This window comes from Megalobrama amblycephala, linkage group LG4, assembly GCF_018812025.1.
Source record: "Megalobrama amblycephala isolate DHTTF-2021 linkage group LG4, ASM1881202v1, whole genome shotgun sequence".
NCBI classification, from domain to species: domain Eukaryota; kingdom Metazoa; phylum Chordata; class Actinopteri; order Cypriniformes; family Xenocyprididae; genus Megalobrama; species Megalobrama amblycephala.
The window spans coordinates 21,268,461-21,295,740 of NC_063047.1; the positions used below are offsets into that span (position 1 = coordinate 21,268,461).

The window sequence follows — 27,280 nt, forward strand, 5'->3', positions numbered from 1 at the left end:
GCAGGTGATGGCGATTTAGCGGTAATCAGGGAACTGGCTTTACTGACGAAATGCGTGTGACAATCTCATGCGATATATCGTGCAGCCCTAGCTTCGTGGCTAAAGCTAACATTACACACTGTTGGAGAGATTTATAAAGAATGAAGTTGTGTTTATGAATTATACAGACTGCAAGTGTTTAAAAAATGAAAATAACGACAGTCTTGTCTCTGTGAATATAGTAATAAACGATGGTAACTTTAACCACATTTAACAGTACATTAGCAACATGCTAATGAAACATTTAGAAAGACAATTTACAAATATCAGTAAAAATATCATGATATCATGGGTCATGTCAGTTATTATCGCTCCATCTGCCATTTTCGCTGTTGTTCTTGCTTGCTTACCTAGTCTGTTGATTCAGCTGTGTACAGATCCAGACGTTAATACTGGCTGCCCTTGTGTAATGCCTTGAACATGAGCTGGCATATGCAAATATTAGGGGCATACATATTAATGATCCCGACTGTTACTTAACAGTCGGTGTTATGTCGAGATTCGCCTGTTCTTCGGAGGTCTTTTAAACAAATGAGATTTACATAAGAAGGAGGAAACGATGGAGTTTGAAACTCAATGTATGTCATTTCCATGTACAGAACTCTTGTTATTCAACTATGCCAAGATAAATTCAATTTTCCATTCAATGGCACCTTTAATAAAATTCTTGTACCATTTTGTCAAAATAAATTAAAAGTAAAAACACTAAGAACTAAAATCAAGATTTAATTTTTAAAAGATGTTTTAAAGATTAAGAAAGGTACATTTTGAACATAAAAATACCGGAAATGAGAATTCACATTTAAATATCCAATAACAACCAATACCAATAAATAAAAATTTTTTAAAAAAAACACTATAATAATCTGCCTAAAACCAATATGGTACTAATATATTGTGCATCCCTACTAAAAAATCAAAAATCGACTCAAGCCCTTCAAAGAGCGTGTATTTGCTAAATCTGTGTGTGGGAAAACTTTTTTTTTTAAATTTCATTTTAAATGGAAGTTAAGGACAGTTATACAATTAAGCATATGGATTCAGTCTGTTGTCCTTTCAAGTGGCTTTCCGAAAATTGCTTGTTGCAGAATCTCATGGAACCCGCACCTTGTCTGTCTTTGAAAGCCTGTGTGATTGTTCAAAATCAGACACATACAGCTTTTTGGCATGATCGCTCAAGCAGTTCTTCCAACCACTGGCACATGGATACATCTAGAAGAACCCTTATGGTTATTTTGAGTGAGCCACTCAGTTTAAGGTCACAAGACTTACATGCTCCAAGGAACACTAGCAGTCCCAGCGGAGAATCAAATCGGAAACATGTGCAGTTAGCCGCACTGTGGGGTCCAAACTTCTAATTACATGATGAGCATCAACCAACCACTCATTCATCCTCAAAGCAAAATCAATGGCAAATGTTTGAATTTGTGCACTTAAAGGGCGTTTCCAAAGATTTTAAAGTGCCCTCTTTTCTGTTTGTTTGCTTATTTATCACATTTTATGCTGACGTTTTATGGCCATAAATGTGTTTAACAACTTATTTAGTTATATATTTTATATTTTAATAAATTTTTTAAATATAACATTAGTATTTGTAATATTTCAATATTATTGAATAATTCTTTTAATATTTCTTACCTGACTGGAAGTTTCACTGCTTATTGACTCAGACAGGCGTGAGTGTAATCGGCTGGGTAGGGTGGCCGTGCTCCCCAACTTCAAGTGATTGGATATCACCTCTGAGGAGCCAATGACCGGACTATCATCGGTCGGTGTGTCCTGAGGGGTGCTGCTCTCTGGTGACGTGACCTCTGCCTCCATGGAGCTGTAGCCATTCTCATGCTCAAAGTCCCGACTATCTTTACGGTCTTTGCTGTCGCGAGTGAACGACGAGCGGGAAATGACGCCAAATTTGCGGGTTCGTTTTCCATTCTGTCCGTTCTGTGTGGGGCTGCCAACAGGCTCGTTGGAGACACTGCGCCGGTGTTCATTAGAGACATCCACACAGTTGCCCCCACTGCTGCCATTGCATGGAGGGAGAGGAGCCTTGCGTTTGATTCTTCGCAACATGATCAGGTAGATGCAGCCTCCATTCCAGCACTGGTCCGCCAAGTAACTGTGGAGAAATAAGATAAAAAATTAAACAAACTGCTAAAACACATGATCACAATGTAAATTAACCCATTTGGTAGCAAAGTAAACATTACTAGGGATTACAGAGCTGTCCATCAAATCAAACATTTACAATCACATTAAATACACTAGTCAAATACTGTACATGTTTACAGATCACACCCAAATGACCCATTTTCTTTTGTGGAACACCAAAGGTGAATTTTTAAATAATATCTTGTTCACTCCTTTACATGTAATAAAAAAAGTGAATGAAGACCGGGGCTGCAAAGCTAAAATAAAGCAATAATCCCCAAGAAGCCATGGTTTACAGTGAATTTATAACAGCTAAAGGGGTGTTGTTAGGCACGACCCGAAGCGGAGTTTGCTTTTATGAGTGAGTCACTCAGTCGCAAAGACATTTATATTGAAACTTGTTGTGAACACGGAACAAGACGCAAATGACAAATGCTTTGACTGGCACTGTCAGTGTCAGCAGGGCATGAGAAAACCCATTAAATGTTAAAAGGACAAGATCGCAGCAGACATTCAAACTGAATTTTTTATTATGAACATAGGATTGACCTGAAGGAAAATGCCAAATTTGAATGCAGGTAATACACTTGGTCACTCGATATCTCTCTCACAATACTCTTCTACATAATGCTGTAAGCTTCAATGAACAAAATCAATTGAGAACAAACATATGTTTACGTTGTTAAGAGTGGTTGCTAAGACGGACGCAGCAACATACACACTCGAGAATTGTTTTCGGGAATTTTACAACGGCTTTGAACGCGGCTCAACCAATCAGAATCAAGGGCTGGAACTATCAGTTTTATAATAATTAAAAAGTTCTCAAAACAACTTTGCACTTTATTGCAAATCTTCTGAATCCTTTATTCACAAATTTTGACATCCATTGTAGCTCTTATTGTTGCACTGGTGCAAGACCATATAATAGCTGCTGAAAATTCAGGTTTTTCCATAACAGGAATACATTACATTTTCAAATATATTCTGATAGAAAAGTTCTTTTAAAGGTGCCATCGAATTGAAAATTGAATTTGCCTCGGCATAGTTGAATAACAAGAGTTCAGTACATGGAAATGACATACAGTGAGTCTCAAACTCCATTGTTTCCTCCTTCTTATATAAATCTCATTTGTTTAAAAGACCTCCGAAGAACAGGCGAATCTCAACATAACAACGACTGTTACGTAACAGTCGGGATCATTAATATGTACGCTCCCAATATCTGCATATGCCAGCTCATGATCGAGGCAATAGACAAGGGCAGGACATCTGGATCTGTGCACAGCTGAATCATCTGACTAGGTAAGCAAGCAAGGACAACAGCGAAAAATGGCAGATGGAGCGATAATAACTGACATGATCCATGATAACATGATATTTTTAGTGATATTTGTAAATTGCCTTTCTAAATGTTTCGTTAGCATGTTGCTAATGTACTGTTAAATGTGGTTAAAGTTACCATCGTTTCTTACTGTATTCAGGGAGACAAGACTGTCGTTATTTTCATTATTAAACACTTGCAGTCTGTATAATTCATAAACACAACTTCATTCTTTATAAATCTCTCTAACAGTGTAGCATTAGCCGTTAGCCACGGAGCATACTATCAAACTCACTCAGAATCAATGTAAACATCCAAATAAATACCATACTTACGCGATTAGACATGCTGCATGACGAACACTTTGTAAAGATCCATTTTGAGGGTTATATTAGCTGTGTGAACTTTGTTTATGCAGTGATAAAGTCGAGAGCTCGGGAGGGGGCTGAGAGCACGCGATTTAAAGGGGCCGCAGCATGAATCGGCGCATTTCTAATTATGCTTCAAAATCTAAAAAAAATCTATGGGGTATTTTGAGCTGCAACTTCACAGACACATTCAGGGGACACCTTAGACACCTTATTACATCTTGTAAAAAAACGTTCGATGGCACCTTTAAACTGCAATAATATTTCACAACATTACTGTTTTTATTGTATTTTTGACCAAATTCTTTCAAAAACAAAAATGTAAAAATCTTACCAACCCATGACTTTTGAACGATAGGGTACATCACATTTTGTGTTACATGAAAGGTCATAAGAATAACATGAGGGAGAGTAAATGAAAGAACCTTATTTTTTGTGTGAATATGCCTTTAACCTGTATAATTAAGAGAGCAAACAAACGAGCTTCTAAATCTGTCATAATTAATGGTTGTGGGATTATCTGAGAGTTTTTGAAATAAGGAAGGGCACTGATACAGAGCATGTTTTACACCATGTCTAGACATGTCCAAAGACAGATTCATGACAGAAGAAACTGATATATGGTACCTCAGGGACATTCTGAGACATTCCGCATTAGCTGGTGCAACTTAAAAGTTTAACTGCTAGCTGCAGAAAGGTTTATCATATATGACCTCCATTTTAGCTCTTCTCTCATGTGATTCTCATAAAGAGTGCTTGGATTGACATATTTAGCTGTATACTGAACACGTTTGACAATCTCAGCTGGTGTGTCATTATACATTAACAAGTTAAAATGATCATAGTTAATCATTTGTGCTTCTTGTTTTGCAGAGTTTGGTTTTAATGATGTCATATAAAAGGTGACCTCAAAGTACAAAGAAAAAATGAAGGATTTATATATCTCGAATAAAGCTTTTAAATGCTTGATCTCATCTTGATATCCTTAAAGGAATAGTTCACCTAAAAATGAAAATTCTGTCATCATTTACTCTCCCTCATGTCTTTCCAAACCTGTATGACTTTATATCTTCTGTGGAACACAAAAGAACACATTTAAAGAAATGTCTCAGTGTTTTTTGTCCATAAAATATAAATCTTTAGTGTTAGACAGAAGAAAGCCATTCAGATTTGGAACGACATGGCAGAATTTCATTTTTGGGTGAACTATATCATTAATGCATAAAAACGGGCCAAATAAAGATGTAGACAAACTTTAGAACAACCACCTAGTCCTAAGAAACGTAATATTAGGTCAAAAGAGTGCACACACCTTGAGTTTAACTGATGCCAGGGTCCCAGGGTCAAATGAATGAACAATGTCCTTCAATATTATGGTAAGACTACATCCAATGCCGCACACAGGTCTAATCAACTGATGTTTCCCCAGTTTTCCTAGCTTCCAGCTGTACAAAGGCACGGGGGAGTGGACTTTCTATGACAATGTCCCCCTGACTAGACATACTGACAGCGCTGATGTAACACACCAACAAAGCATTTGCTTACATCCCCTAAACAGCAAGCCAGACAATGGAGGAGATACTAATGAAAGAAACTAAAGCGAGAGGAGGTGTTTTAGACAGAAATAGTGAAAGAGAGTAATGATTAAATGTGTCCTGAATGGAATATCATAAATATATGCTAATGTTTTTTATTTTACCAATTGTCATCAACAGCAGTATATTCAGTCTCAACACCCTTAGACATAGAGGAATCTCAATGACAGTCTTTATTCATCTTTGAATGCTTTCTTGTTGACATCTTTATCTAGTGCCATGCCATGCCATCGGTTAAATAACATGCAACAGTATATGCTACTGTTATTCACTCCTTTAAGTGAGGTATGCCATGAAACATACATTCTTTAAAGTGGTAGTCATGTATATATCAACCTGAGTTTCAGCTCAAATCAATTGTCAAAATGATGCATTCTGCACTCTGGCCAGCTGCTAATGACAGAGCGAGGTCAACCGAGTCTGTTGTTTAGATGATTACAGGGCCTGGACATGCAAACATACCATATGAATTCATCATCAACATTAACAAGAGCTGTGTTCAAATAAACAACACGCATGATAGCTCAGGTCTGATTCTCTCTGGAGATCAGGATCAATGAGGTATGCAAATTCACTCACATTAGATCTCCTGGAACTAAAGTATGCTGAAAGTACTGAAAGGACTGAAAGGACTGAAAGTACTGTCAAGTTAAAAATACAACAAAGCGAGGAACGTTCAGGAAATGGCAAGTCGATGAATTCCCTGAAGAAGATGGAGGCATAGTATTTATGCTGTATCTGACAGCATACTTGCTTAAGGTTCAGACGTTTTAAGGTAAGAAAGCACATCTGTGGAATTTGTTGGTTTGACAGCAGCTGTGGTCTCGCTTTTGTTCAATAGAAGAGAACAGACTTTCAGCCTCTAATGTTCCTTTTTTGTGGCATTTCTTTCCCTCAGTCATCTAGCTGATAATGAAAAGTGTCTGACCTATTTCTGTCATGATCTGTTTTCCTTTCCTTTTCGATAAGAACAAAGTTTGTAATGTTGTGGGACTCGAGACAAAAAACGTCCCACATGAAAATCAACGGAAAAAAGGAGAAAATATCTTGACATAATTCAACTGAATCTATCTTGGCACAAATCTGCCACATGTAAAATCCAAATCGGCTTTCCTAGATTTTGATGATAGTTCCAATCTCAATGGCAGACTGGAAAAGTTACACTGCATTCCAAAAGATGCAGATAGATGATACATTGTCAGGCTCGGCTGCGTAAAAAAAAATACTGTGTGCTGCAACGTCGTTATCTTAACCCATAAAACCTTTAAAATACTACTGATGATTTCGTTTCAGATAACATGTGGACAACTGGCGTGCATGTCCCAACAACACCTAACTGTATTTGCAATGTGCCAACAGAGGGGAAAAAGAGTTTGTTTGTTGTAATGATAAAATGGAAGTAGTGGCAGTAACAAATCTTAACAATGAGATTAATAACATGCATTTAAAAAATAGGCAGGGTAAATTTGAATTTAACGCAGTTCACCAAAAAGTGAAAATCCCATCATCATTTACTCATCCTCATGTCATTACAAAGGACCAGACTGAAAAATAGGTGTGAAGGAACACACTTAAATATAATCCGATGATTTGCGAACTACAGCGAGACATTTTCAGTAAATAACAACCTAAATTTTGGCTATATTGTATGGCTTCAGGAGACATACGGACCATATTTATGAGTCTCTAATGGTACTTTTTTCATAATTTTTGACCTTGACTTTCATTAGATAGAAAAAAACAGCCAAGATATTCTTCAAAATGTCACACTTAGTGTTTCACGGCAGAAAGTCAAAGAGGTTTGGAACAACATGAGGGTAAATAATGACACAATTTTCATTTTTGGGTGAACTTCCCCTTTAATGAAAGGCAAAATGAGTTTCTTAAGTCTGCAGTGAGCGAATCTGTGGCTCTAAACGTGATTTATGTACGTGATGTCATGACTTCAGTCCATGTCATTACTTAATCTTTCTAGACTGTTCAACTCATGCTTTGCCAACCCACACATGCGGGATCATGAGCAGAGGGCAACATAAACATTACATTACCACACAATAAAGTGATATAACAAGACCCTGTAATGGCACTCATCAACCTCATATCAATCAAAAGCCATAAACTCCTTTCATTCAGGCCACTGATCAAACATTTAGCCAACTACCATCTGCATCTCTGAGCCAGAGTGATGAATGTAAACCACAGAGCAAAATGCAGGGAACGAAATGTTATCAGTGGAGGTAACGAAGGGAAAAAGGAACGTGGATGCAGATGAATGGTTGAAAAAAAAAAAACTCCTTCAGCCCCGTAGCCGCGGTTTGCTCTCTCGGCAGGTGTGTGCCATGCACTAATGGAGCGCTGTCAGACGATCGCCCACATCAGCGTCCCACTGAAGCAGACGCGTTCATTATTACACTCGAGAGAAACAACTGAAGTGAAAAATGAGATAAGAACCTGTCGTTCTAAAGACCCGTTATGCAAATCAGCATCTGATAAAGACCAAGTAAGAAGAAAAACAATCCATGATCTCAGCTCTGGCACAAAGACAAGGAATTTAAGCTGCTGTAAAAGCTAATAGGTCTCAGAGAAACCCAGCAACAGGCCTGCATTGCCTCTTTCAGACTAAACCACAGCTGCAGTAGGGAAATCCATCTATTCCAGCCAAACACAATTTAAGCAGAACGGTGACCAACACAGATTGGCTGAAGCGGTCTCGAAGCCCGCATCTCTCTGAGCAAAGTGGAGTGATTTGTTGTCGTGGAGTGGAGGACGCCCAAGACCTTTCCCATACACTGTTGGCTTAATAATTCAGAGCTATGTCTCCCTCCAAAGCACTACGTTTTCTTTTCTGCAATCTTGGATTTGGCAGAATCCTCAAAGTGGCGCCTATGCATGGATTGTATTGTAGGTGTGGATGTCAGGTTGAGTAGATGCTCATTTATATCCACAGCTGAAACCTCCTGAAAAGACTTTTCCCATGGCTGTGAGCCAAGCGATGCAGACATGCATAAAGGTTTGCACCTGGATATCATATGCTGCAACAGATCCCGCATACTCACAAGAACAAACTGATACTGTGACAGGCCAAGTAAGGAAATCCCATTTCTTGGGTTAGATTTAGATACTTTTCCACCTTATTTGCCATAACCATAATGACTTGCACAGAAATACCATTGAGGGTTAGGCGTATGATATTTTGTCACATTATGACATTGGATCACAGAGGCACAAGAGGAATGCAAAGAACCCTGATCAGAATCAGAATCAGAAATAGCTTTATTGCCAGGTGTGCTTGCACACACAAGGAATTTTTTCTTCTTCCAGTATACACATATAATATTCAACAACAACAACAAGACACATGATAATAAAATTAAGAAAAAAGCACTATAAAGCAATGGCTCCATGACAGGATGATGTTTTTAGTCTTAAAGCAGATGCACTTAGAGTTCCTGCCAAGTGGAATGAATTCCATCAGTCCGCTGGAGAGGAGAAGGGAGAAAATCGTTCTACCACTTCACACCCACAGTCTTGTGTATGTCATGATATGTGTAATGAAAATAAAAGATCATATATGGCAATATAACAAATACATATGTGACCACATAAAAAGAGAAGAAGTGTGTAGGAGGAAATTTATATAAACTGATTTCTGGTTTATGGACTTCTGTTATCAATGATTATTATGCAATGAATTATTAGTATTATTATATAAGCGCTTCTATCCAGATGCTGAAAGAAGTTTCAACACTCCATTTCATATTATTTTTTATGTATTTGAAGGGTCAGGGTACAGACAACAACTCTGATTTATGTATTTGAGATGTATTTAATCCTCCAAAAGGCTTTTGAAATAGAAATTCTTCAAGTAAACAAATTAAAAACAATCTAAGATTTGAAAGGTCTCGGCATATACTCAAGAAGACCAAAACACTGACATTTCTCCAAATACCATTTTAAAAGTATCTGACCAACTGCATTTACATCAGTGGTTCTTGACTGGTTTTGCTTCAGGACCCAGATTTTACACTGAAGTCTGGAAGTAAAAAAAAAAAAAAAAAAAAAAATGGGAACCAACATGAGAAGCTGTTATTGTGTGATTAACTTGAAGGGAACAACATGTGAATGAACAGTCACATTAACAAGCACTAGAAAAATAGGATTAAGATTAGGCTCATGCCCTGCAATTGCTGCAAGAAACAGACAACAACAAAGCTAATAATATTTTAAAAAAAATTAGATTATCAAATTAACAAATCTTATTTTGCAAGCTTAAATGTGTGTGAAGACACAAGGAAGATGTTCATGCAGTATCATTTGATTCATGTAATTAATCACATTAGGTCATATAGTAGCCCTAAAATTATTTGGACACTCAAATCAGTCTTAAAAATATCTGAATGCATTATATAACAAAACCTCAAACCATAAAAAAATATGCTTGATCTTTTATGAGAACTAACTTTTTTGAACCAATATATAATGACTTTTACCCAACTGGTATAATGGGAGATTTTTTTTTAGTAGATGTATGAACACAGGTGTCCTAGAAGTAGGGCTGCAACGATTAATCGCGATTAATCGTTTGCAAAATAAAAGTCTGTGTTTACGTAATATATATGTGTGTTCTGTGTATAATAATTATGTATATATAAATATATGAAATATATGTATGTATTATATATATATTTATTTTATATTACATATAAACAAATATGTTATATATAAATATAACATTTTTCTTAAATATATACATGAATGTGTGTGTATTTATATATACATAATTATTATACACAGAACACACACATATATATTACATAAACACAGACATTTATTTTGCAAACGATTAATCACGATTAATCGTTGCAGTCCTACCTAGAAGATGTATTTCTAAAAAGAAAACCTGCACAGACATTATAGTGGTTTAAGTGTCCAAATACTCTGTATTAAAATTTAATGCAACTTTAAATTGTTTGCTTGAAGAAGGACCACAGTAAACCATCAATTTAAGTTTTATATAATCTGAATTTCAAATGCGTTGTTGTAAGAGTTGTCATCGTAATATGCCACAAATATTAAACTGTAATTCATGTTGTTCATGAACATTATAAACTACTCTCATTAAGCATGACCCCAAATGTTTGCTGCATTCACAATAATCTTTTAAATACCATTTGAACCTTATCCAGGTTACTGAAAAAAATGTCTTTACTAAGAATGCAAAAGCCAGTGCTGGCCAGAAAATGAAGAAAATCATGCTCTCGCTAGGCTGATTAGCTAATGATTTAGAGCTCAAAATGAGACCAACTTGTGAGGAAAAAATCAAGGAAATAAAACATTTGTGAGTCTAAACAGACTGAAGGGATAAGAGAGACAAATTATATAATCTAAATGAAATCCTCTATAATATGCACCATACATTTGTTAATAAGCCAAAAAGGGTTACTGAGATGACCTAAGCAAGGATGAGAATATGCCTCTAGCTTTTAACAAGAGTTTCAAATGTCCAACCACAGACATTTACACTTCCATTTCCAAGGCATTTTAAACAGTTACGTGTTCTGTAATTTGAAGAAGAGAGGCTATTGAGCATATATTCATTCAAAATCTATACTCAAGTGACAAATCCTATGAAATGACTCCCAATCAAGGAATCCTGGTTTGACCGTCCACCTGTTGTTGACATCATATTTTATGCTTTCACATTAAAGGTGCTAAAGAGGATGTTTTGTTTTATACATTTTTGCAATATTACTTGAAACTGTCTTTACTAACTGATAAAAGACTATTTATTAGGTGCACTGAAAGTAATAATATTAATATACATCATCTGTGCACGAGGTAGGGCCTTAAAAACATCAGCCAATCGTTTACGCGATCATCGCGTAAACGATTGGCCCTCTGGCTTGTCAATCACTGCCATGACGCTCCTTGTGATACGTGCTATGAGATATGATATGAGAGACGTGCGCGGCTGCGCGCTCCAGTAACTTTCCACACTCCACAGGCGCCGCATGCAATGTTTTTGTCAGGAGACAGGAGTAACAACTGCAGATTATGAGTTACCTGCGGTGAGTCCGACATAATGAATCCACTAACACAACACAGCGAATGCCGGTGGTAAACACTCGTGTTCCAATACTCGTGCACGAGTTTTGGGAGGCGTTCCCTCGAAATGAGCTGTGAAGGAGGGGGGTTGTTCTTACGCATGCGCTCATTTCAAAAACTCGCTAACAGTCTTTGGATTCTCAGTTGACGAAAAGATCCTCTCTATCACCTTTAAAGGGTTAGTTCACCCAAAAATAAAAATTCTGTCATTAATTACTCACCCTCATGTCTTTCCACACCTGTAAGACCTTCGTTCATCTTCAGAACACAAATTAAGATATTTATGATGAAATCTGAGAGCTTTCTGTCCCTCCATATACAGCAATGCAACTGACACTTTGACACTTCAAAAAGTTCATAAAGAGAAAATTAATCCATATGAATTGAGCAGTTTAGTCTAAATTTTCTGAAGAGACTCGATCGAGAAAATTACGAAAGTCTTGCGGGTTTGGAACGACAAAAATTTTTATTTTTGGGTGAACTAACCCTAGTATATACAATGTAAATATAATTCCCAATTCAATTAAAAACAAGGGTATTAAGGTTACAACTGGAGGCAATACGGCAATACTGTAGTAAAGACATGTGGTGGAGAGCTGAAGTAATAACCTCAGTCTGCAATCTCCACATGAACAAGCCTACAGGGGGGGAATAGAGCCCACCACAAGCGGCTCTGCATTTGAACGCTCTCAGATGGAGAGACAGATGTCAGGACAACACAGAGCTTCTCATTTTTTCTGTGTGTGCAGCTTTGCATCCATCCACATAACATTTTTGTGAGTGTGTGTTTTAGTTTGTGGGTAGACTGGTTTATAAAATAGTTTACCATACTGGTAGCTCTGAAATATACAGTTTCCATTATCTTGATTTAAATTATGGTCCATGTTTTCTACCTGTTATAGAAAACTCTCAAGCTACAATTATAAAGGGTCAGTCTTTTGTCAAACATCTTCAAAAGCCCAGATATGTACAACTATTTAAAAGTTAGCAGTAAGATTTTTTAAATATTTTTAAAATGAAGTCTGTGTTATGCTCACCAAAGCTGCATTTATTTGATTAAAATACAGTAAAAAGTAATTTTTTTTAATATAATTACAGCCATTCATACACGTCACGTGATCCTTCAGAATTCAGTCTAATATGCTGATTTGGTGCTCAAAAACATTTCTTATTATTATCAATGTTAAAAAGAGTTTTGCTGCTCGATAGAGTTGTCAAAAGTACCGACTTCGGTACCAGTTGATGCTGAAATGTTAAAAATGTGACACTTTGAGCGCTGTTGAGTGGATTCGTAAACACCTCTGATTGGCCATAGTGTTGACGCGCTCATCGGATATGTCTGTGATTGGCTACAATGATCAACGCACGGGAGCTTTTGAAAGCACACGGAAGTGTTTGAAATTGAAAGCTTTTTGAAAGCAGGAGCGGGACTGGTCCGCAACAGATGCCTGATTTCAAATGCTCCTGTGTTTATTTGTGTAAGCACTCTGTGAAGAGCGTCATTGATGACTATTTACAACGTTTTTGAAGCGTTGTTCATTGAAGCCAATCACAAATCCAATGTGCGTAGTGTGTCAACACAATGGCCAACACTCAAAAAAAATGAACTTTCACTGTTGTTAGTTTCACTCAAACCACCCTTGTTCACATTACTTAAAAAACTCATGTAACTACATGAACATAATTTAACTATGTTGTTTCTACTAAAATTGAGTATTGTCAGCTTTACTTAGTAAGTGTTCAATCAACTTAACATTGCTATGTGAAACGCTCACATTATTGTTGACATAACTAACTGTGCAGTGGATCCGTAGTTCCCAGCGTGCTTTGCAAGGGACTGCATTAGGAGAGTAAATTTAGGGATTAAAGTGTTATTTTATGCGTTTTTCAGTAAAGGGAAGGATGTTGTTAGTTTATGTTAGTGTTAAATGTTCAGTTATGTTGGACATTTAGAGTAGTTTCTGTAATGTTTTTGAATTTTGTGGTTACCATCATGCAGAAGAGTGTCGCCTGTGTTTAGGCTGTGCGCACTCATATACGCATGCTTATAGGATGAAATTCCTGCTCTCAATTCAATTGAGTTTGTTCAATTAGTTATTTTTTGAGTGCATTTTGGGGTGAGGGGCTGCATTCTGATATGTTGTATCCTTTCTATTTAAATGATTATTCAAAAAAAAAAAAAGTTGACCTTACGTAATCAACATAATATTATTAAGTAAACTGCACATATAAATATTATGTAACAGTGACATTCAAATTATTTGTATTTACTCAAAGAAATTTTGTCAGCTTTACTTGAATTTCTTTTGTTCATTCAACTAAATAGTTTTTTGTACAAATTACTCAATATTGTTGCGTGGAACCACTTGACACTTATTTTTTAAGTAAATCCAACAATTCATTTTTTTGAGTGAATCAGAGGTGTGTACGAATCCATTCAACTGCGCTCAAGGAGTCAAATTTTTTAAAATTTCAGTACTGACGTGGTACCAAAGTCGGTATTTTTGACAACTCTACTGCTTAAAGGATTAGTTCACTTTCAAATGAAAATTACCCCAAACTTTACTCACTCTCATGCCATCCTAGGTGTATAAGACTTTCTTCTTTCTGATGAACACAATCTGAGATATTTTAATAAATATCCTGATGCATCCGAGCTTTATAATGGCAGTGAACAGGGGTCACGAGTATGAAGCTGAAGAAAGTGCCTCATCCACATCCATCCATCATAAACATACTCCACACGGCTCCGGGGGGTAATAAAGCACTTCTGAAGCGAAGTGATGCGTTTGTGTGAAAAAAAAATAAAAATCCATATTTAACAAGTTATAGCTTCTGTCAGACTGCCTTCCGTAACCACCTTACGAAAAAACTGGCATCGCGTCAGTTAAGCTTTTTTTTTTTTAAGCTGGTAGAAGCTAGATATTTCACTTTGCTTCACTTCGCTTCAGAAGGCCTTTATTAACCCCCAGAGCCATGTTTATGATGGATGGAGGCACTTTCTTCAGCTTCATACTTGTGAACCCTGTTCACTGCCATTATAAAGCTTGGCTGAATCAGGATATTTATTAATATCTCCGATAGTGTTCATCAGAAAGAAGAAATTTATATACACTTAAGATGGCTTGAGGGTGAGTAAAGCTTGGGCTAATTTTCATTTGAAAGTGAACTAATCCTTTAATATTTTTGTGGAAACTGAATTGTGAAAACATTTTTTTTTTTTAGGGATGCACCAAAATTTCGGCTACCAAATATTTTCAACAGAATCAGCTATAATGGTTTTGAAGGGACAAAATCAGTGAGCAAAACATACGTTTAATTAGCACTTCTCCAATGGCATGTTGACTGCGTCTATTTCATGCACACAAAGTAAATAAGCTACAAACGTCAGCCTTGTGGACACTAGCTCTGGATTGACAATATTCATTTCTCGATTTTGTAGTGTGCCTGCCATTTGTTAATTTTAATATGAAGCGATTTTATTACGAAATTCAAACAATAATGTTGTTATTTTTCACTCTTTAATATGGTGTGACAGATCACTGTAGTCACCTCAGTGCAAGCGGCAGCACAGATCAAGCATAAGTGAACTGATCACCTAATCTCCTCTTTATTAGTTCCAGCATGAAATAAACATGGGTGAACACCAGAGGGTATGTTGAAAGATACATTACAATTTGTCTAAATGAATCTTGTCTCGTGTAATTTCTCAATCAGTGTTTCAACTGAGGAAAGACATCAATAAAAAAAAAGCTTGTAGGCTATACAATGTCATTTCACGTTACATTCACCTCAAGAAAGCTATTCAATGTCCAAATACTTGTTAGTTAGCTAGAAAAAATAACTCTATAGAAGAGCATTTTATTATGTACTGTATTACATACTCATATTTTTACTTAACCTGTTAGTGATTTCTTAATTATTTAATGCACGTTTGAATAAATCTGTCATGAAAACAAGTTATTACAGTTTATTGTCATTTAAATGTTTATATTTCACCAACAAACTAGAGTAGAAACAATTCTGTTATTAAAAATTAATATGAAAAAAATGCCTTCAATGCAATTAAAATATTTGTACAACTTGAGTGCTGATTATTAAATAAGTTTGATTAATTAATTGATTATTAATTTATTATTTATTTATTTTTTCAGTTTTCAGCCAAGTGCATCCTGAATTTTTGGTTTTGGCACAGAATTTTCATTTCAGTGCATTCCTAATTCTTTGACAAATTAAAAGTTCAACAGGCTTTTTTGAAAATATAAATATTTTTAAACATTTTAAATATATTTAATGTTACTTATTATCAAATTAATGCATCAATGGTGAATAAAAGTATTAATTATAAAAAGTTACTGAAACAGGGAACCATATTCCCTCACTAAGATTATCACAGAGACAGATGGTCATCCACCTCTAAACCAGTTAGCATTGTGGAAGCCACAACAAAATTGTTTGTTTGGGACAGAGACAACAGTCAAACAACCCAAACATGACCCATTGCTTTAAATAGAGCAAAAACCCATTCCAACTGGCTGCTCAAATCTATTATTCCCTTTGGGGGCTCAAAGGAATTCGGGGATACACTCATCTCCATATCCTGACTGTGTTCTCTGAAACAGCATTGGGATTCTGCCTTTCAACGCAGCGCAAATACAATTCATAAAGAATGTCAAAAGTGAAGAAAAGCATTATTCCACAGAATATGGCATGTACAACCCCATTCCCTTCTGTAAATATTACTGAAGTCTCAGGATGCAGAATTGCAGCAACACATTTTGTGGAGGGAATATTCAGTGCAAAAAGTTGACCAAAGCACTTTTTGTTCATTCATAAATTCAAGCCTGTGTCAAGCCAGTTTCAGAAAGCAATTTAAGACATGTGAGGACATAGAGTATCCCTCTTTGTGTAGTGCAGCAAGGGAGCTTATGTGACTCAGAGATAAGAAGATTTATAGTCTCTATTTACACAGCGCTTCCTCATAAATAGAACGCTTCCATTGATAGAGCGGCACTTGCAGTAGCCTAGATGAAGCTCTCCTGTTGGTTTCATCCACTATGAGTTCAGACAAGACCAACAGGCTACACGAAGATAATACAGTGAAAGAAGAACAAATGGAATTAGGACAAATATTAAACACAGCTTGAATAGTGCCATTTAAACTTTTTTAATTATTAAGCAATATAGGATCTGGGTAGTGAATGAATGCTATTGGCAGAGATTAAACCAGATATAATGGGTAAAGGTAAGCATGTTTGTCCACCCATGTTTTTGCAGAAATGGCCATGCAGGTTATGATGTCAGACTAGGGACTCCCAGATATTTGTGAAAACAAGAAGAATGAAAAGCTGTTGAATGTTGTTAAAAACTGATATTCACCCCTTAAATATCATTAGCAATACTTACATATGATATCTAGCTGTCAGCCTATGCAACAAAAAGTGTATTCCTGAAACTTGCTATTGCAAGATTATCTGTACGATTTACTAGGCTATATTACTTATTCCTCCAAGAAGCTGTAAATATCAAGTCTCAAGATCTTAAAACACCTCACTAACACGCGATACGTAGCATTTAAGTATGAAAATGCGCATTTTGTAGCCTACCTGAAACGTTTACTTACACCCCTTCATCGTCATTCTTGCGGTGAGGTCAGTTCCCGACAGCTGGCACGCGCTGTTTGGGCTCCCGTGAGTTCAATGATCATAGCAATCATCCATATAAAAAGTCCCTGAGCGACTCTGTATGTTCATGGAAATGTTTCTAACAGCTCCAGCGACTCGCCTCTTTCATGTGATCTACTCAGAGCTTGATTAAAGTCCATGACTGCTTTTTTCCACAGGACAGCCTGTCGATACTGACAGTGTTCGTGTCTCTGAGATTGTCAAATGAAAACAGGTCGGCTCGACGCTCGCAAACTTTGCACGCGCGTCTGGGATCCATTAACCAGCGCGTTGCATCTCAGCGGTTGTGAGGTTGTTTGGATCGTCCCGCCCCTTCTTCAAACTCCCAACAGAAGACGCTCACAGCTGAATCTCAGATATTGACACACGAAGGAATAGCACAGTGGCTGTGAACTAGTGAACTGCCTTCATAGAAAGCATACGAGATGCCGAGGATCCGATTAATTCGATTAATTATTTTTATTTTTTTTTATTAGAATAGCCTACTAATAGGCCTACTTCATTCTTATATATATATATATATATATATATATAAAATTATCATTGACCACAACAAAATTCATTATAAATAGGCCTAACGTACAACCAGCAGGTAGATTTAAAGCTGTGTTCTCGCGAGCATAAAGTTCAACACGGATATAATAGTCGAGATTCTCTTATCATGTTAAAAAGGATCAGTATTTTTTAGATTTACAGTTGCGTTTTACTTTTATTTTTGGAGTGTCCTTTGGAAATAACATGTAAGGCGTTCATTTCTCATGGCCTGTGCAATGTTGTATAGTTTAGCCTACTTATACGGAAAGTATTAAACAAAGGATTTTGTTTTGGTGCAGTTGTCATATCATAGCTCATATGGAAATAAACATTTCTGGTTTGGTGACAGATGTGACCTTGAGCAGCGTCAGTCATTCTGAAGGAGGTGAGCATTTACTTTGAGCCTGGAGTTATACTTCATGATTAAAGGATTATTTCACTTTCAAATAAAATTTTCCTGATCATTTACTCACCCCCCGTTATCCAAGATGTCCATGTCCTTCTTTCTTCAGTTGAAAAGAAATTAAAGTTTTTGATGAAAACGTTCCAGGATTATTCTCCTTATAGTGGACTTCAATGGCCTCCAAACGGTTGAAGGTCAAAATTACAGTTTCAGTTCAGCTTCAAAGGGCTTTAAACGATACAAGACGAGGAATAAGGGTCTTATCTAGAGAAACGATCGGTTATTTTCAAAAAAAATTTAAATGTATATGCTTTATATAAACAAATGATTGTCTTCCAAGTGCTTCCGCCAAAACTGCACCTGCACTGAAACTGTAATTTTGACCTTCAACCGTCTGGAGGCCATTGAAGTCCACTATAAAGGAGAATAATCCTGGAATGTTTTCATCAAAAACCTTAATTTCTTTTCGACTGAAGAAAGAAAGACATGAACATCTTGGATGACATGGGGGTGAGTAAATTAACAGGAAAATTTTATTTGAAAGTGAACTAATCCTTTAACTCACTAGTTTTATATGTTTTAATCATCCATTCAGACAGAAAAGCAGCCTCACTGTGCTGTCCTCTCTCTTGGCAGGATCATAATATTCCAACAAAACAAATGGGAAAAAACACTTAATCACTACATCATTTACTGCTGAAGGGAAAATGTGTCTCCTCTAGGTTATGAATAAATAAAACAAACAAATAAATAGCATAAATCATAACGGACTGCACCTGAGTGTGCACTGGCTGGGCGTCTCCTTCTAAAGCCTGTTTTCATTATGAAAGACATCCGGTGGCGGGCAGCGGTCTGGCACACATTCTTCACATAGCTCTGAGGGGTTTGTGGGGAAATGTCCCAAAAGACAGTAGCATCATTCACAGCACCCTAGCCTTCCACAATATTCACCGACTTGGAATGGACATGTCTATATTCTGCTGTTCTGACCATAGTAAATTAGGTATACTGATAGACAAAAAGTAAAATTAAGAAGAAGTGTGATTTATCTCTCAAATTCATATTCATACAAATGTCAAATATCTAGTTGCTGCCTGGCGCTTTTAGTTTGATTACATTATGTTCATCATCATGTTTCATGGTGTTCATTTCAATAGTGCAAGTAAAAGGATTTTTGTATGGAATAACTAGAAAGTTTTGTACTACTGCCCTCTAGTGGACAAAGCTACAACTGTACAGTCCCAACTGCACAGCCTTTTTTCACCACACATAAATGTCTCTACAGATAACACTGAATGTGTCCTGAGAAATCATATCTAGACTCGGCAATAAAAGAGTCAGGGGAGGAGTCTATCCTAATAAGTCAATCTGAAAACTAACCAATCAGGTACGCTCCAAAAATAAGTGTTAAATTGAAAAGGGTTTCATATAAAATTAAAACATGAAAGAGTTTGAAGAACAGAAACCCTGTGTTTTACTACCTTAAATAGGACATGTGTGACTTTCTAAATATATTAACTTACTTAAAATTCAATTTTGTAATTGTATAGAGGCACTGTCATGTGCATGCACATGGCCTTGTGTGTTCGCAGATCAACCTTGCCCAGTAAACCACCACTTTCCACAATAAAAGCCAAAATGGGCATGATTGAAAATCACGGAGCCAGACATGGTGGAATGTAATTTGTGGGGCTCAAAATGGTTAGTTCCACAAACCAGACAGTATTACCTGAATATCCGGATTGAACAGAGTTAATCCTCAACCCCATCTGTGACCAGGGAAATCTGGGGGTTCCATGAGACTTGGTGTTATTCTCATGGCACAGGGTTTATGCACAGTAGATGAATGATTTGATTTTGAACCCATGTCATAAAATTATTTTTCCAAAGAAGCAAGTGCAATTGGGAATTTGAGATAGATAGAATACTTTATTATTACATGTGAAGTTATGACTATATTCTGCCCATAACATTAGGCTGACTTGCTGAATAATTTATGATTTCTGAGCACTATTATCTTTCATCTCAAGACTGAACAATTCTATACAGTAAAAAAGTTTGTAATGTTAAAAATGAAAAAAATGCAGCAGTTAAAACCTGATAATTGGTTAACTGTAAATTACCTTACAATATACAGTGGAAATTGTAAATGGTTTAACATCACATTTATGGGTGTTTTATGGTTATGGCTATATATTTATGGTTTTTGGAAGTAAAACTACAAGTTACCATATAATTTATGGGGGAAAACAGTAAAAGGACATTTGCAGAAACCCCTACATGACACATCTCTTATGATTATATTTTCTTATTTTTGTTTTTGTGTTTATTTATGACATTTAGTTAATGTTTACTGCATTATTTTAGTATTGTGTGTTACTCTGATGGTGTTTTGTCTATGTTTGACCTGTGCACATCAATCTACAGCCATTGGTCATGTTTTATGTACAGACCACCTGAAATGATTTCTGATTCATCATGTGGCTTTCTATTGTGACATATAGTCACAATAAGACCTAGTCTGGCCAAGCAGCATTTTGTCAAGGATAATCCAGCATTTTTGGATAGTCACTCAGTCTTCCTTTTCGGGTTCAAATGAGACCAATCTACTTTTTTATGTAACTGACATAAAAAAAAAAAAGTTATGATTAGTGTCAAAGCAAAAAAAAAATTACATGACTAACTAGTCTAAGCAGTTTATGCAACAGGCCACAGCATTAATATGGGTGTTATTAGCACATTTTAAAGGTGCCATCGAACGTTTTTTTACAAGATGTAATATAAGTCTAAGGTGTCCCCTGAATGTGTCTGTGAAGTTGCAGCTCAAAATACCCCATAGATTTTTTTTCAATACATTTTTTTAACTGCCTATTTTGAGGCATAATTAGAAATGCGCCGATTCATGCTGCGGCCCCTTTAAATCGCGCGCTCTCCGCCCCCTCCCAAGCTCTCGACTCTATCACTGCATAAACAAAGTTCACACAGCTAATATAACCCTCAAAATGGATCTTTACAAAGTGTTCGTCATGCAGCATGTCTAATCGCGTAAGTACAGTATTTATTTGGATGTTTACATTTGATTCTGAATGAGTTTGAGGCTGTGCTCCGTGGCTAACGGCTAATGCTACACTGTTGGAGAGATTTATAAGGAATGAAGTTGTGTTTATACATTATACAGACTGCAAGTGTTTAAAAATGAAAATAGCGACGGCTCTCTTGTCTCCGTGAATACAGTAAGAAACGATGGTAACTTTAACCACATTTAACAGTACATTAGCAACATGCTAACGAAACATTTAGAAAGACAATTTACAAATATCACTAAAAATATCATGATATCATGGATCATGTCAGTTATTATTGCTCCATCTGCCATTTTTCGCTGTTGTTCTTGCTTGCTTACCTAGTCTGATGATTCAGCTGTGCACATCCAGACGTTAATACTGGCTGCCCTTGTGTAATGCCTTGAACATATTGGAGGCTAACATATTAATGATCCCGACTGTTACGGAACAGTTCGATGGCACCTTTAAGGTCAGATCAACCTCGGTAGTTCAAGTAGATTGGTATATTAATAGTTTACATTTTAAATGAATGAATGGCCATTTGATTCATCCAAATGTCTCACTAAATTCTTGAAAGTCCTTGGCATTTTAAACGATGCATATTTTATTTACACCCTCACAATCTTGGAAGTCCTCCGGTTATAATTAAGAAAACGAATGAGAACAAAACATTTGATCTGATGATTTCAATCAAGGAACATTCTTGTACTGTTTTAACTAAACCACAGTGCCTGATTTGAGGTTCTCATATCCATTACTGTGGGAAAATGGCACCAATCTCTTCACTTAAGACGAAAGAGCCAAAGCTTTCTTTCGCTGAAGAGAAAAGTGCAAACTCAGACATAGTTAATGCCAGGGAAAAGATGGCAGTCTTTCTCTCATTCATCCAAGGGGCAAGTTAACAACCACGAAGAGCTGGCTTGCCAATTCTGGACTATGAGATTCAATTTAAAGCAAACATAGACTAAAAGGCTTTGATCTTTATACTGACAGGAACTAGGCAGACTTAAGCTGAAATGTGTAATGTTTCACAGTGGTTTTGATAGGACAGATGGAGAGTCTAATACAGTTAATCACTTTGAAACTGTATATGTCTGTAAAAACAGTTGTGGAAGGAAAATGCACGGTTCATAATTCACTCTGTGCGGCCTTTTATTTCTTCACACCTCTGTTTTAGACTCCCAAATACTTGTGGTTTCTGGATTCCCAAAATCTCTGGAAAAATCCTTTCAATTAATTAAGGATTAAAATGGAAGTGGCAATCAGCTGATTCTAGCTCTCGAGTCAAACAGCCATTTTCTTTGTTGCAGTGAATCCAAGTAAAGTGTATATTCTTAACCTTGTTTTCTCCAATATTCTCTCATTGAGCACGTGGAGAACACTTTGCATGGGCCGGTTGGATCAGCGCCACTGATCTATTTTCCATGCTCCCCACAGACAGATGCTGGGCCAGGCTGTTAAAGGGGAGGGGGGGATATAGCAGGACCAAAATTACAAGAAGACACATTAAACCGACAAGGCTTTTTGTGGTGAGCTGCATTTGGGCCCAGAAATTTTGCATTGAAATCATTAACATGAAAAGCACTTGATGAAAAATAAAGTTTCCATCATGTGTCTCTTTTTTTTGTGTGTGTGTTTGAAGGCTTTGGCCTATTGCTGTTTGAACAGTGTCCAACCCTCATCTCTCCACTCACACCAGACCCTCTACTGCAGCAGTTCTTAGTGTTTGCACCCTTACAGATTCAGGCCTTACCTGAGAGAGGAAATAAGAGTAATGCAGTAATGAGCAAACATAACCCTGAGGCAGACTCATAAAACTCACTTAAACTGAAATTTAACCAAAGGTTTGTGTGAGTAAAGGAAGGAAACGGCTAATGGATGGCTAGACCTCTAGAAAATTAGTCTGTGGTGTCTTCAGTAAAGATTGGATAGCAGGCAGATTTGACAAACACGAATTCCCAAGTTGCTTGATGCAAGTTTGTGCTGGTCAAGTTAGTTTAGAAGTTAGTGGGAAGGCTACACCAGCAAAGGAATCATGTCCGCAAGAATAGTGTTAAGCTTTAAAAAATAAACCTTGACTGGAAGATAAGCAAAAAGTATTATATTTCAAATCTTCCTGGAGATATATTAGCATAACAAACATCTACAAATAAAACAACCAAAAGCATTTCTTTGTTTTCCAGGACTTAGAGAGGGTAAGAAGCTTATACCAACAGGAAACAGACTGATCTCTCATATCAGAAAAACAAGAAGAAATACAGCCGTTGTTTCTCTCCCAGAGACGTCTTGACATCAACATCTTTTCTTTAGCTTGAGAAAATAATACGTTTGTTCTTGGTCAAAACCACGTGCCACTCCCAGGAACCTCCTCCCTTTCTGTATCCCGCTGTTCATCCGTACAGGAATCAGTTGTCCCAAACCAGATTTTGTGTGAACACTGCAAAACTTCCTATCATTTATCAGTCACACAATACAACACCTAATTATAGAGCTTAAGTTACAGGGATTGAGTCAACCCTGACAGACCACAACATTCAAAGGAAGTAGTCTTCAACTTGGGTATATATATATATATATATATATATATATATATAGGACTGTATAGGATATGAGACAGTGACATCAACACTCTAGAAATACGAAGAATATGCTAATTGCACTGGATGCTTTTTTTTCCTGACATGAAAAACCAATTTTAGTTTCCAGTTAAAATCAATATGTCAGTTCTTTTGGTCTCATTTTTTTTTTAAATCCCTAAGATGTGGTCACAGAGCTTTAAGCTTTAAAGTGATAGTTCAAGCAAAATGTCAGGTTTACACACCCATTGCTCCAAACCTGTATGAAAAAATTCTTCTTCTTCTTTTGGTCCATACAATGGGAGTCAGTGGTCACCAAACATTCTAATTTCTAATTATATCTTCTTTTATGTTCTGCAGAAGAAAGTCATACAGGTTTGGAGTGACATGAGGGTGAATAAATAATGAGAGAATATTCATTTTTAGGTGAATGAACCCTTTAAAATGGTCATTTAGAAGTATTTTGAATGCACATTTACTTCTGTCTGATCAAAATTTAAATAGCCAAAGGCACAAAGCTGTACAAGATTTTATCATGGTTGGACAGAAAAAGTAACTTAGCTGCAAAGTTATTATATTCTCATTCTGGAGAAAAAGGTTTGCAAACTGAATTACAAATCTGGAAATAACAACATTAACCGCTAAAATAGTTCTTCTTAGGAGGACAATAGCGCTTTTGAAATGAAGAAAAATGGTGCAAAACATTCCAACGTGTTTTTAAAGTCTTTGGCAACATGGGACAAAAAAGTACTGGTATAATGTGACACATTTTCCAAGGTACTGTTCGCCAAGAAAGGAAAAGTCAAAAAAAAAAAAAAGAAAAAGCATGGCACTGCAACATGGTGAACTTCACAGCGCAGGTCCATCCTTTGTTTTGGTTAGAGACAGACATTTGGCGGTCTAAGTGAAAGCTGAGCATGTCAGCCGGTCCAGATGGAGGCCAAACACAGACAAACACGAAACTGTCCACACCACTGACACATGCAGCCGTCTGTCAGAGCTGTCAACATGAGGAAACAAACAAGGAAAAGACCCACTGGCCCTGATCCAAGTACCATGCTCTGGGGCAAAACTAGACAACCCCAGGACACATGCTGACACGCTGTACATAGACACAGGAACACTAACACACAGGAGACCCTGTTCTCTCTGACCAGCTGTGAATCACCCCGATACCTAAATAAGAAGCTGCCACCCAGTCAGACTAGAAGCTATTCAGAAAATGGTGTGATATACTATACAGTCATTAATGTGAAACCCCACTGGCTGAACTTTTAGAACGTACATAATATTTTCAAAAATTTCTACTCGTTTCACTCACTGTAACCTTTCTCGGCTGTTTTTACTTTATTTTACTTTACTTTTATTTTCTGCTTTTCCTTTTTCTATTTGCAGACCACTGACATCATTGCTGAATGTGTCTAGTTATTTGAATTTTTTTCAATGGCTTAAACCAAGGATTCCCAAACTTTTTGTCAGCCAAACCCCTTTGACCAACAATACTTTCCTACTATTTAAAACGTAATTTTTTTTTTTTTTTTTTCAACATTTTCATGTTCACAGTTCTCTGATGTTGGTTAATGGTCACATGACATGATGGTAAACAAATACATAATTCAGTTATTTGGTAAAAAAAACAACAAAAAAAAACATTTTAATTATTACTACATTCACTGTATGGGAAACCCTGATTTGATGCAGTGGCATGCACAGACTTCCGCGGAGAAGGGTCCCCCTCGGTAGAAATTGCATTCTGGGGGGCACCGCAATATGACCAAACAGGGCATGTTCACTTTCACGATTAAAGGGGCAGGACCTCAAGCCCCCCTGGCCCCTCCTCCTTGTGCATACCACTTTTTTTGGTCAGCTAGGGTGTTGCTTAGATATCAACAACTTTATGTCAACTCTTTAGCATAAAACTTCATTACGTTCTCCACAGATTTGAGTATGGCAATGTACAATGCTGTCACTTTCACACAAGTTCAGTCCCACACAGGCAATGTCATCTGTGGTTCATTTCAGTTATTATCACAGACCCATTTTCCCATTTGCTTTTACAGATTGAGGGGAAATCTTAAATTTATACGCCACATACACTATCAATGGATGTTAAGTTGTAAATAACCTGGTGTGCTCATTTAAAATGTCCGAACACGCTCAAATTACTTTGCATGATGACAGGATGAAAGAGGAATGCTTTCAGTGCACACTTTTTCAAATGATTGAAATACAGAGATTCAAAACCAAGAAAAACTCATTAAGTCATCAGCGTGGGCTTGAATATCAGAGAAATTCAGCTCTTTACTTGTTTTGTTAACCAAACTAATTCTTTAAGACAGACTGACATATAGCGCAAGCTATATGCTGACCAGAAACAAATTCTTACCTGGCTCCAGTGACGTCGACCCCAACCATCAGCTGTCCGTTTAGTGACAGCAGCTCATCTCTCAGCTTAATATCTCCACAACGGGCTGCTGGACTGTTCTTTTTCACTTCAGTCACCCAAATACACCCGACATCCAACACAGGGCCTTTATCGCCCTTCCTGCGCCTCCTCCTGACGCCTTTCTTCTTCCCCTCAGGGTCTCCAAAAATCGGAATATTTCCAAAGCTGAGCCCAAACTCTGGTCCATCTTCATCAGACTTGTTCAGGTAGACCGCCCTCACTTCAGCATCGATTTCCTCTCTAAATGGGCTATTACTGTACAGAGGACTCTCAACATCAGCAAAGTTTAGCTGGATGTATTCCACAAGCTTGCAGATGGCAGCCTGGCAAACTCCGCGTTCGCTCATCCGAGGCTCATCGCCCTCGTCTCGGTCCTTTTCTCGAGCCCTGAGCCAGTTCTCCAGCAGGGGGAGATGGCTCAGGGCATTTTCTTGGGTGATAGGCATCCTAGCTGCTGCTGCTGGGCCTGCCTGGGCTGCCCCTGCATGTTGAGTCAAGGCTCTCCAGTGGTGGCTGTAATCAGACGCATTAAAATGGCTTCACATTCCTCTCAAAATGACACAGTGACCTCATAGACTTCAGATCCAGATTGCTGGCGTCCACTCGTGATACTCTTAGACCACAGAGGTCCATGATGTCATCCGCAGAAACAAAAGGAAAGCACGGAGATTGAGGAAGACGGACACGTTTATGCTTCGAGGGGTAACAAGAGAACGTGTGCCATTAGCTGGTCGTCTTGGTGCGTGCCAAATCTGATTTCCAATACCATTAAAGTGGAAAATAGCAGATCGTTGGGAGTCGAAATCTGTCCTGACTCACAGGCGCCACAGACGTCCACCTAATCAGAAAGAAAATAAATAGAATTGCCATTACAAAGAAAGTCAGCAGGCATGAACTCATGTTAAAGCACTGCAGTCATGGCTCATTTGCTACTCAACCTCAGTACGCACAAGAACAGAAATCGGCGTAAGTATGACAACAAAGAAAGCTTCCTAT

The 27,280-nt window shown here is 37.2% G+C and overlaps 1 protein-coding gene across 2 annotated transcripts in view; it reads right to left on the minus strand.

Annotated features, from left to right (window-relative positions):
- The window catches only part of pdzd2 (PDZ domain containing 2), a 78,244-nt gene that overhangs the window by 33,542 nt on the left and 17,422 nt on the right, over window positions 1-27,280 (minus strand). Inside the window, exons 2-3 of one of the 2 annotated variants that reach the window (XM_048188231.1) lie at window positions 26,225-27,122; window positions 1,678-2,155 (exon numbers count right to left, since the gene is read on the minus strand). In XM_048188231.1, coding sequence (XP_048044188.1) covers window positions 1,678-2,155; window positions 26,225-26,730 — 984 coding nt within the window. In that variant the 5' untranslated portion in view covers window positions 26,731-27,122. Of the gene's footprint in view, window positions 1-1,677; window positions 2,156-17,182; window positions 17,567-26,224; window positions 27,123-27,280 lie in introns of those variants that run through there. The other variant, XM_048188232.1, reaches the window with a different exon arrangement.